Source organism: Pimephales promelas, chromosome 1 (assembly GCF_988280905.1).
Source record: "Pimephales promelas chromosome 1, fPimPro1.hap1.1, whole genome shotgun sequence".
Taxonomy (NCBI): domain Eukaryota; kingdom Metazoa; phylum Chordata; class Actinopteri; order Cypriniformes; family Leuciscidae; genus Pimephales; species Pimephales promelas.
Window position 1 is genome coordinate 5,442,108 of NC_142769.1, and position 12,854 is coordinate 5,454,961.

Here is a 12,854-nt window from a genome sequence, read left to right on the forward strand (position 1 = left end):
GTCTCTCTTTTAGTAGTAGGCTTGTTCACATCATTGATGACTATAACGATAACTGCATTAGCGTCCACACTAACAAATGATAATGCACGTGATAATCAGATGAAAAAAAAATCACTCTAAAACATATAGCAATTATATATTGTTGTTATCATTGTAGTGTGGACTTATAATTATCATAATTATCATTCTTGCTGTGAACGGACCTTAACTATGGGTGGGTTGTTGGCACCTACACTCACCCCTATACAAAAAACAATTTTGCATTGAGTTATCACTCAGAAGTGATATTCATCACTGTCTATAGGACCACCTGTCAACTAAATGCCAAATCCTGCCCACGTTGCTCATCACTACGTATACTCAGAGGATGACTGCACACTACAAAATGAGTGATTTTCTTCTGGAATGAAATGTCACTTTAAAATATTTCTTGATACAGATACAGTTGAGTGAAGCCGCTGGTATGTGTGATGGCTGAGAGATAGATAATGGGGAATCTCTATGACACTGGTGCATTAAAAAGTCATCAGGTTTCAGGAATAAGGTCTTACCGGTGTAAGGACTGTGTAGTTTGGGTTGCAGTGCGGGCGGTTTGACCTCCAACTTAAATTCTGTTGGTGTACTGGAAGTAGACGGGCCCTAGACATTATTAATACAATATCTGCTAACATGGTGTAGAATATAAATTTCAGTATGTGAAAATAGTATTTCAATTACAACATCACAGCTAGTTTGACTCAATTCAAACAAGCCACACATGCAAAACAAATCACATTAAAAAGTGATGCCCCAAGCTTTTTTTTTTGCGTGTTTCTATTGCAAGCATACAAGGTTCATTCGTAAGACAAAACGTAATACCACATCCTTATCATAGGTGTTGATTCTCTGCTTTCTCATCAGTTTTAATGCAGTTTCTCTGCAGACTAATGGCCTTTTCATGTTTAAACGACAAAGAAATGATTTTTGCTGGACCTCCTCATTGGATTTCTCTCGGGTTGTAGATTTTTTTTTAAATGCTGACGAAATCACATTTTGATCTGAGGTGAGACAAAATGGGATGGTTTCAGCATTTCACCCTCTCTTTTCTTATCAAACAAACTAATAGAGGTCAAAGACAACTCAATAAATGGCTTCCTTAATCAGTGCTGATCACGTTCAATTATGTCGTAAAACATTTCCAGAAAAAGGCAAGTTAAGAACATTTACACTCAAGAGTTTTGATCAAGTGCCCACAGTTCCTCTTCAGTTTATACTGTACTTATCTTTCTGAGTTTTTAGATGTATAGATAGAAAAATTTGGGTTGGGCGGAAAAATAGACGGATTGGTTGGACAAAAGGACAGACAGAAAGAAGGATAGATGGGATGGGCGAATGGATGAATGGAAGGACAGATGGATGGATGGATAATTGGATGAATGGATCAGATGGGTTGAGCAGATGGATGGGAAGAGCAGTTGGTTGAATTGACAGACAGATTTATTGATGGGATGGGTGGATGGATAGGCTGGGCACAAGGACAGACAGATCGGCTGGATGGATGGGTGGGGAGTGGATGGATGGATGGATGAATGGATGGGTGGGTGTATGGATGGGTGGATGCTATCTATACATCTAAAAGCTCACAAAGATAAGATGGATGGATCGATGTATGGGTTTATGGATGGATGGATGGATGGATGGTATCTATACATCCAAAAACTCACAAAGATGGATGCATAGGTGTATAGATTGATGGAAAGATGAATGGATGGTGGATGGTATCTATACATCTAAAAACTCACAAATATAAGATGGATGGATAGATGTATGGATGGATGGATGGGTTCATGGATGGATGGTATCTATACATCTAAAAACTCACAAAGATAAGATAGATGGATAGGTGTATGTATGTATGTATGTATGGATGGATGGATGGATGGATATATGGGTGGATGGTATCTATACATCTAAAAACTCACAAATATAAGATGGATGGATAGGTGTATGGATGGATGGGTTTATGGATGGATGGTATCTATACATCTAAAAACTCACAAAGATAAGATAGATGGATAGGTGTATGTATGTATGGATGGATGTATGGATGTATGCATGGATGGATGGGTGGAAATATGGGTGGATGGTATCTATACATCTAAAAACTCACAAAGATAAGATGGATGTATATCTGTATGGATGGATGGATGGGTGGGTGGGTGGATGGATGGATGGATGGATGGATGGATGGTATCTACACATCTAAAACTCACAAATATAATATGGATGGATGGATGAATGGATGGGTGGGTTGGTGGATGGATGGATGGATGGTATCTATACATCTAAAAACTCACAAAGATAAGATGAATGGATGGGTTTATGGATGGATGGATGAATGGGTGGGTCGATGGATGGATGGATGATAGATAGATAGATGTTTATAAAACACATATGGATGTGGAATCTGTGTCCAAATATAGAGTACAAACAATAACAGTATGTTGGCTTTGTCTCAGCTAATCCCTTTCTTATTTCCCCAGATCCACGCAGAAGAGATTTCTGGGAACAATGGTTACTTGGAGCTTTCCTTCTGTGCCAAGAAGTTAGATGACAAGGTACGGAGGGATGTTTTTCTTTTTCAATAGTAACAATCCCCCCCCCCCAAAAAAAACCCCCAAAAAAACCCAAACAAAACAGGTAGTCCAACTCACCAGAGTTTACACCCATTAAAGTGAACCTAGTGATAGTAAATGATATTCTTTGTTTGTAAAGCAGTGATTTTTGTACCTTTTGAAACCAATAATTGCAGCTGCCAAAGAACCTTTCAACTCACTTCTAATGTTTTGGATCGTCCATTTCAGCCCTTTTAAGAGCCATTAGGGCTATTGTGGCTTCATAAAATCCCACTCTCTCTTTTTGGCTTCGGCATAATGTTTGAAACCCTATTCATTCAGCTGAGGTTTCCTAATGAGAATGGAAGCTCTGTGAATAGCGAGGGCCGGCTTAGGGAGCGTAGGGTGGCTGGCTGACTCTCTCCCACACAGATCGGCCCACGGTGCAGCTCTCTCCGTGCCCTGGAGTCCTGCAGGTGTCTGCACTTACACAAACGCCTCTGCAGCCCTCGTCCTACTCTCAGCACTCATCTCATCTGCTTCTCCTACTCTTTCCTCTTGTTCCTCCCGCCCTCCCTCTTCCTCTTTCGTATGCTGCTGTTCTCTTCCTCTTAGCCCGGGGCGACATTTGTGCTCAGCGGTTATCTCTAAAACAGCTTTTTTTTATGTTCATTCCTCAACCCTTTTTAAATCTGGCTTTCATGAATTCATGCATCTCAAGTAATGAGGGGAAACAGCAAATCAATATCTATGACATGTTCACTCAAGCTTCACTTCAACCCCACATTAGGTGGTGAAATCAATATATCGTCTATTCATCTTTTTACAGTGAGACAGAAATGCTATTTGGCATCTGTTTCATGACAAAAAGCACAGGCTGTGATCCTGATTGGAGATGCTTACAGTAAGCCAAAGCACCCACGCAAACCATTGGCTGACTGTGATTTTGCCAACTAGGACGTGGATCAAAATCTTTTGCTGGTGCTGGAAAACCATTCTTCTTCCGTTTTAATTAGATGGAAATGATTGGTTGATCTGAATGGAAAGCCCTAAACTCTAACAATTCCTCTTTCACTATTCCAAAAAATGATGCACCTCTTGATGGAAATATTGACAATGCAAGAGTCCAGCACTCTGTAAAGTCTCCTTAAGCACTTCCCAAAGACTATTAATGAATTTAAAGCTGATAGTTTACTCACCCCCATGTCATCCAAGATGTCCATGTCTTTCTTTCTTCAGTCGAAAAGAAATTAAGGTTTTTGATGAAAACATTCCAGGATTTTTCTCCATATAATGGACTTTAATGGGAATCAAACGGTTCAAGGTCCAAATGAGAGTTTCAGTGCAAACTGTTCAAAGGGCTTTAAACGATTCCAGACGATGAATAAAGGTCTTATCAAGTGAAACGATAGCTCATTTATTGAATAAATAACAAAGTTTAAGTTTTATAAGCTCGCCTTGCTCTGTACTGCGATGCACGTTCGTGACTCTCCTGTTCGAACTCGGTCATCAAAATGAACGAATATTTTTCCGAGTCAATTGTTCGTTTCGTTCGTTTAATGAACTAAATGGTTTGGTTTGGTTCCCATTGAAGTCTATTATATGGAGAAAAATCCTGGAATGTTTTCATCAAAAACCTTAATTTCTTTTCGACTGAAGAAAGAAAGACATGGACATCTTGGATGACATGGGGGTGAGTCAATTATCAGCAAAAGTTTTTTCAAAAGTGAACTACTCCTTTAAGGTCTGGACTCAGATGGGCCAATTCATGTGTGAAAATGAATCTTCACGCTCGTCACAACCATTCTTTCACAATTTGAGCCTGATGACTGATTGTCATCCTGGAATGTGGCCATGATGAATGAATGAAAAGCTACACACTCCATCAATTATAGAGTTATACGAACTGTTGCCAAACATTTTAACATGCTAGAAACATGTCACTGCAATAATGATCCAATCATAGACTCTAAAGCATTTACCTAATAAAATCCAAACCACAACTTTTTTTTAAAGTTTTTATTTTTGGCCTGGTGGTGTACAGTATGTTTGTAACAATGCAACTTGTGAGTATAGATTTTTTTTTAATTAATTTAGCTGACGCTTATATCCAAAGCGACTTACAATTGCTATATATTTCAGAGGTCGTATGCCTCTGGAGCAACTAGGGGTGAAGTGTCAAAGTGGATTTGAACCCGGCCTCTCACACCAAAGGCATGTGTCTTATCCACTGCGCCATTACCACCCCTATGTATAGTATAGTTGCAGTGTTGTAGTACTCGAGACTCTGACTCGTCTCGAGACCATATTTTAATGGTCTTGGTCTTGTCATGGACTCGTGTCCATTTGGACTCGGAATTGACTCGTACTCGAACATTTTTTTTTATGACTCGGAATTATTCCCGAGTCCACTCGAGTTCAATTAAAAATATTTTTCATGATTATTAATGTATGCTAATAAAATATTTCTTTAAATTGATTGACACGCCCAGTGATTGGTGATTTTCTAGTGCGCAACTGCGCATGACAAATTGTAATAAAATAACTTTTAACACCACCTACTATGTGCCTTTTTACCCTAAACTGATCATATTTTTTTAAACTCTAAGTAAATTCAGTAAAAAAAAAAAAAAAAAAAAGGATTTCTCTAAGTAAATAAAAGTAAATTAGGTAATCAACCCTCACTGGTCTCTGTCTCGACTCGGACTCGACCGTCTCTGGTCTCGGACTCGACTCTCTATGGACTCGGTCTTGACTCGGACTCGACTCTCTCTGGTCTCGGTGTCGACTCGGACTCGAGTGAGGTGGTCTCGACTACAACACTGTATAGTTGGCTAAACAAGCTTTTAAGATACGCACCCCTGGCAATTTCTGGACCTAAAGCATCGGATATCCACGTGATCAATTATTTTCTGCAATTGTCAATCTGTGTAAATACATTCATGCCATCTCTGTGCCTCTGCTTAAACGTACAGTATATCCACAGCTTCTATGCAGTGTGAAAACAGTTCTATAGTGTATCCAAGTGAACTGTATCCAATATACAGTTCTAAGTGTATCCATAATATCATATCAAGTGGCGCCCTCTCATATTACATGTCTGTAGATAATCCTCTCAAATTTAAAAGTGCACCATACTAATCCAGCAAGTCATCTCAAGTTTGTTAAAGTAGGGTTTCTCTTGGTAAAATACACAAGCTGACGCAGCAAATCATGTTTGGAATATGGAACCACTTTTTTTGCACATTGCATATGCATGAAAGCAGAGGCTACACGGTCACATCACTAATTTATTTCTGTACTAGCAACGAGCTTGTCCGCCTGCCCGACAGAACATTAACCAGGCTAATTCTGAAAGGCTAATGATGGCAAATTTCATAAGGCTATAAAATTGAATTCTCACTTTCATTTCAAGCTATCTCTACAATCAGCCCCAACATATTCATCAGCTCACCATTTTAATGCTCGATTTCAGGGACGGGGATTTTATTGTCCCTTCTCTTTTAATTGCTGTTCACATTTTTTACCCTCAGGTCTGTTAATTATTCCTGACTGGACTTTATGTACTTCATGTATTAATATGGGCATTCTGAATGTGTTGCATTGTTAATATTAGCTGTATTATGCGTTTCCTCTTCACACTTATCCTCAAAATCCAGAGATGGCTCCATCCTGGCCCGGATATCATAGCGAGAGGATGGATGGAGTCTAATAAACGGCTAGGCAGAATAATAGCTGTGCTTCTATCTTTGGACAAGATCTGTCTGTTCAAATAATGTGGGCTTTCTCTGAACACAGACTGATATGATTTAAACAAAATGGACACATTCGCAAATCCAACTATATTGGACTTCATTCTGGAGACGTCTGTGCCTTTATGTGAATGCCATTTCTCTTTATGAAGAAGTCGCTAATGCATCTTGAATCGAAAAGTCGCCCTGGGTTATGTGACATTTATCAAAGACTCTTCGCATGGCAATTTCTGTGTGATTTCTAATGCTTCATTTGGCATTGTACATTCACATTGGGTTCTTTGCAGATATTAGCACATATTTTGTCTTTTTCAGGGGATAGCTCTATTTTTCACCGGATCGTAAAAGACAAGCACGGAATTAACCTTTAATCTGTGCGTTAAGCCATCTGTTAAAGCGAAAATGCCGTTGTTGTCTCATTGGACTATGGGAGGCTTAAATGTCTTCCGGAAATAATGAGCAGCCGGTAATCATCATCGGTCCATACGCAATGACATATTTCAGAGGTGCGATGCATGTGATGAATGTGAACAACAGACAAATCACTTGTCTAAATCAGTCTTCACTCAAACCACTGGCAAGATGTTACCTTGACAACCAGATAGTGGGGGCACCTCCTCTTTCAGCGTCCCTGTGGAGATGTCGCGCACTAATGCAGCGAGAAATGGGGATATTAAATGGCTCGTTCTTTGCTCTACCCATTTCTCGCTCTCTCTCTCTCTCTCTTCCTTTATCTCTCTCTGCCTAGTTCTCTCTCTCACATCTGCGCACACTTAGGAACAAAGTCCTCAGTGGCTTCTCCGGAGAGCCGCAATTCAGAAACCTTATGTTTGTTTCAGACAATATTGTTGATTTGATTTTCCACAGCTATAGGAGCACAATCGGCAGGAACACACATGGGCATGCACTCTGAAAAAGAATATTGAAATATGCATTTTCCCTTGACCAATTATTCCACCCGAAAGTGTTAATGCACATCTGTATGTTCCCTTTACTAATTTGTAGTTAAAGTGAACTCAGAATGTCTTTTTGTTGCCTTTATCCATATAAAAATGGAAATATTCCCCTAAAACTTATAAATATATAAAATATACTCATAAATAGGGTAAACGGTACTCGTATTTGTCCTGAACCGTCAGACAGTGAATACAGTCAGTCACAAGCAATCCACTCTCCAAAACAAGAGTTCAGTTGTCACGCAACAGCTTGCTAATTGTCTATATGCTGAGTTTCAATTAAAGGGAAACCCCACCCATTTGCATTAAAGGATTAGTTCACTTTTGAAAAAACTTTTGCTGATAATTTACTCACCCCCATGTCGTCCAAGATGTCCATGTCTTTCTTTCCTCAGTCGAAAAGAAATTTAGGTTTTTGATGAAAACATTCCAGGATTTTTCTCCATATAATGGACTTCAATGGGAACCGGATGGTTCAAGGTCCAAAAGATAGTGTTAATAACAGTTTCAGATGCAGCTTCAAATGTCTTTAAACGACACCAGACGATGAATAAGGGTCTTATCATGCGAAACGATCGGTTATTTCAAAACTAATTCCAAAAATGTAACTTTTCTAAGGACAAATGCTTGCCCTGCTATATTCTCTGAGGCGCGTTTGTAACGTCACGTAATACGTAATTACGTTCAAAAGGTCACGGGCGACGTAGCCGGAATTATGCTGTAGATCTCTTTGATGATGTCAAAACCCAGAAGATTAATTTGCCCCTTGTTCTCTCAAGATTTTCCTATGGGGTTTATAATGTTTCGTTTTTTTTTTTTTTTTATCAATTAATGAGTAAAAGCCTGTGGTAAACATATCTTAATGATACTTGGACTTTGTGTTCTATAACATAGACCCCTCATTATAAAACCCCATAGAAAATTCTCAAGAGAACCAGTGGCGAAATCAGTCTTCTGTGGTTTGACTTCATCCCTGCACCACTCGATTCGCCTGTTAACAGGGTGTTACGAGTACTTTTTCCGTCCTCGCCCAACTTCCCGTTTCAGAAAATACATTAACTCAGAAAAGATTGCATTCGTTAATCCATGGGGTCTTTTAGAAAACGTCCATTTCATGATGTGTTCCTTTGAATGTGTAGACGGTACTGAAATTATCTTGTGACTGTACAGGATCTCTTCAGCAAGTCAGATCCATTCTTGGAGATTTACCGGATCAATGATGATGGAACAGAACAGCTTGTGCACAGAACTGAAGTAAGTAGTCTCATCCCATCGGATAATAATCTTTCTTTTGCAATTCAATATTCCTATTTAGTTTATACAATGATATTGTTTTTATCTGCAGGTGATAAAAAACAACTTGAACCCTGTGTGGGAATCCTTCAAGGTGTCTCTCATTTCTCTGTGCAGCTGTGATGACGAAAGGAAGTTGAAGGTGAATATTAATCAATCGGTCACTCCAGAATGGGCATTCTATCACCCATGTGACTTTTCATTTTTCATTTCAATTTCCAAATATGAAGAGAGTTTTAGGAAACGCAAGTATCTGAAATGCAAGTATCAAGTAACTTTGTAGGTGGGTCTTGGGTGGGGTTGCTATTTAACCGGCGGGATAAATGACTCTTGCGCCCGACGCAAATCTAAAAAAAATCTTTTCGAATTTGTTGATTACATTCATTACTTGAGTCTTGGGAAATGCATGGACTACCTTTGTAGTGAATTTATAGTGGTTTTCCATCATTGTTTGATTGACCAGTACATTTCTGTTATAATTTCTGTTCTGTAATAATATCTGTTGTAATACAGAATCTTGGAGATTTTGCTAAATTACTATTTTGGTGTGGGTTAGTTCACCCAAAAAAAAAAAAAAATCAATTCTGTCATTAGTTTCTCACCCTCGTGTCATTCCAAACCTCAGAACACAAATGAAGATCTTTTTGATGAAATCTAAGAGATTTCTGTCACTTTGAAGCTTCAAAAAGATCATAAAGAGACAATGATATTTTTGTCTGATGATCAATGTTTATATGTGATTAAAAGCCTAAACTAAATCTCTTCATCACGTGAAGCAATCGAGTCTCTTCAGAAAATAGATTAAAGCGCTCAATTCAAATGGATTAGTTTCATGATCTATGAGTGAAAGTGGTAGTTGTGTAGCTGTCAATGGAGGGACAGAAATCTCTCAGATTTAATCAAATACATCTTCATTTGTGTTCTGAAGATGAACGCAAATGGGTTTGGAAAGACATGAGGGTGAGTAATTTAAATTTTGGGGTGAACTATCCCTTTAAGTAATCCATGCAGATTTGGTGTGTCAAAATCAAACCTTTTGAGTGAACTATTCCTTTAAGAGAAATATTGACAAGAGTAAAAGCAAAATGAAACATGGAAATATAAGAGTCACATGAGTTAATGAGTTGTGATTGTCTGTGAACTGCAGTTCTTAGTCTGGGACTATGACTCGAGGGGAAAGCATGACTTCATTGGTGAATTCTACACTAATTTCAAAGAAATGCAGAAGATTTCCTCAGGAAACAAGGTCAGTGTGAGACCTTTGGTGTTTGAAATCGGTCATATAGCTGTTGGCTATCTGCCGAGGACTAGAATGGATTAAAGAAATGTCACAGCCCTTCTGCATGCGTGGTTAAAGTGACTTCGCTGCAGTGCCACCTTCAATTTTCATCTCACCTCTTTGATCTCTTCCTGTGTTCCTGAAGGTCACGTGGGAATGCATCAATCCAAAATACAAACTGAAGAAGAAGAACTACAAGAACTCTGGGTTGGTGATTCTCAGCGATCTCAAGGTAAGAGCCTGGCAGTTTGAGAGCTTCATAGATATGCGAGTCCTGTTTTAGGAATACTAGTACTGCACAATGCTGGCCAACAAGCTGTCAATGAATAGACATAGTTATTATTGTTGTGGGTGGGTGTGACAATCAAGCTTAGCCTAAAGACATTAGCGTGGTGGGAAAAGGCTAATGCATTTGTTTTGTTTGTGCACATTTACATAGGGGATATTTCTATTTTGAGAGCTGTTTACGTCAGTTCTTTCAACATTTATCAATTCAGATTGAGAATTGCGTTCTCACAAAAAAAGTCATATTTTGGCAAATGTAAAGGCCCTTTCAGCACAAAACGCAAAATCACGCCTGTATAGCAATTCAAACAAACCTTTCAGCTGTGCTGCCATTCTGCATTGTACACAAGAAGATATAACCCCCAAAACCATCATGTTTAGACAGCCACACAACTCCTCTGCCTTTCTCTCCATTTCTCTCAACATTGGGACTAGAGAGTTGCCAGTCTGTTATTAGGAAAACATACTTATTTGAAAAAGTAACAGTTGTAGATTTAAATGTAATGTGTTACTTTACTAGTTAGTTGAAAAAAGTAATCTGATTACGTACAGTAACTCGTATGCGTTGCGTATAACCATTCAAAAACTATTGTGTCTGTGGTGGTACCATGATGGTACAGTAACGTTATAATGACATTTTGAATACTACACTCACCTAAAGCTTAAATTTCTCATTAATGCAATTATCTAATCAACCAATCACATGGCAGTTGCTTCAATGCATTTAAGGGTGTGGTCCTGGTCAAGACAATCTCCTGAACTCCAAATTGAATGTAAGAATGGGAAAGAAAGGTGATTGCAGCAATTTTGAGCATAGCATGGTTGTTGGTGCCAGACGGGCCGGTCTGAGGCTACAATTTGCAAGAGCTCACCTAAATTGGACAGTTGAAGACTGGAAAAATGTTGCCTGGTCTGATGAGTCTCGATTTCTGTTGAGACATTCAGATGGTAGAGTCAGAATTTGGCGTAAACAGAATGAGAACATGGATCCATCATGCCTTGTTACCACTGTGCAGGCTGGTGGTGGTGGTGTTATGGTGTGAGAGATGGTTTCTTGGCACATTTAGGCCCCTTAGTGCCAATTGGGCGTCGTTTAAATGCCTGAGCATTGTTTCTGACCATATCAAGTCAAGTCACATTTATTTATATAGCGCTTTTCACAATACAGATTGTGTCAAAGCAGCTTCACAGTGATAACATGAAAGTAGTACAACACAGATCAACAACATTGCTAAACACTAAATAACCCCAACTGAGCAAGCCAAAAGCAAGGCGACAGTGGCAAGGAACCAAAACTCCATCAGATTGGATGGAGAAATAACCATATCCATCCCTTTATGACCACCATATCCTCTGATGGCTACTTCCAGCAGGGCAATGCACCATGTCACAAAGCTTGAATCATTTCAAATTGGTTTTTTTGAACATGACAATGAGTTCATGTAATACCCAACAGAGCATCTTTGGGATGTGGTGGAACGGGAGCTTCGTGCCCTGGATGTGCATCCCACAAATCTCCATCAGCTGCAAGATGCTATCCTATCATTATGGGCCAACATTTCTAAAGAATGCTTTCAGCACCTTGTTGAATCAATGCCACGTAGAATTAAGGCAGAAAGGGGGTCAAACACAGTATTAGTATGGTGTTCCTAATAATCCTTTAGGTGAGTGTATTTTCATGGTGTCCCAAAGAAAAATTTTGGATGATGGACACCATATGTTTTGTACTCTTTATGAGAGTTGCACACAGTACATGTGTGTGTTTGGTATGTAGTATCAGTATCATAACTTTTGCAGATAAATGTGGTAGGGTTTCTACTCACCCTCCATTCTTCATTTTGCAGCTTCACAGAGTCTATTCCTTCCTGGACTACATCATGGGAGGCTGCCAAATACACTTCACAGTAAGTGGGAACAGCAGTGCGCTCCACATTTAGCACAGCGGTGCGATCCAGACCCTTCACAGATTTACTGCCAAAGTTCTCCACCAAGCATGAAGACACTGATGCCAGACGTGCTGGACTGATAACTGCCTCCTCGCAGCAAATGCAGCTCATTTATTTTTTTATTTTATTTATTTAACAGGGACCATACAGTCAAACATAGTCACAATACAGAGCCTGTAACTGATGCGCGGCATATAGAGTTTATAGCTAATGCTAATTTACAACTCCTGTCCCTGGTTGGGCATTTCTAAATACATTATATATAAAAAAAAATACATACAAATATAAAACAATCCCATTTCTTCAAACACACACACACACACAACCAGAAAAGTAACAATTGTTAAAAATGGTTACAGTTTTGGTTTGCCTTTAGCCACAATTTATACATGATGTTGTGAGGCAGACTGCAAAACGTAAAGTTCTTGATTATTTTTGCCAGAAAAAATAGCTGATAATTCTTCAAACCAGATCGGTAATAAGTTATTTAATCCCCACTCATGTTTGTAATTTTTTTTGTTACGTTTTTTTAACCAGCATCTCTTGAGTTTCATTTTGACTAAGAATGTGATTGTTTCACGGCTGGAGGCAACAAAACAAATTAATACCTCATCCAAACTGTTTTAAGTCCCCTACCTCATGCTCCCTTTTAGAGCAGCAAAATGGGCCAAGATTATTAATGAATCCAATTGAATATTCATTATTTAAATATCTGAATTCTCCCGTTGCCTGTTAAAATGAAAGATAAC

At 38.9% G+C, this 12,854-nt stretch overlaps 1 protein-coding gene across 2 annotated transcripts in view; it reads left to right on the forward strand.

Annotated features, from left to right (window-relative positions):
- The window catches only part of cpne7 (copine 7), a 65,516-nt gene that overhangs the window by 19,347 nt on the left and 33,315 nt on the right, over positions 1–12,854 (forward strand). For both annotated transcript variants that reach the window (XM_089119345.1, XM_089119382.1), the window contains exons 5-10: positions 2,523–2,597; positions 8,473–8,556; positions 8,648–8,737; positions 9,743–9,841; positions 10,020–10,106; positions 12,004–12,063. In XM_089119345.1, coding sequence (XP_088975471.1) covers positions 2,523–2,597; positions 8,473–8,556; positions 8,648–8,737; positions 9,743–9,841; positions 10,020–10,106; positions 12,004–12,063 — 495 coding nt within the window. The remainder of the gene's footprint in view (positions 1–2,522; positions 2,598–8,472; positions 8,557–8,647; positions 8,738–9,742; positions 9,842–10,019; positions 10,107–12,003; positions 12,064–12,854) is intronic.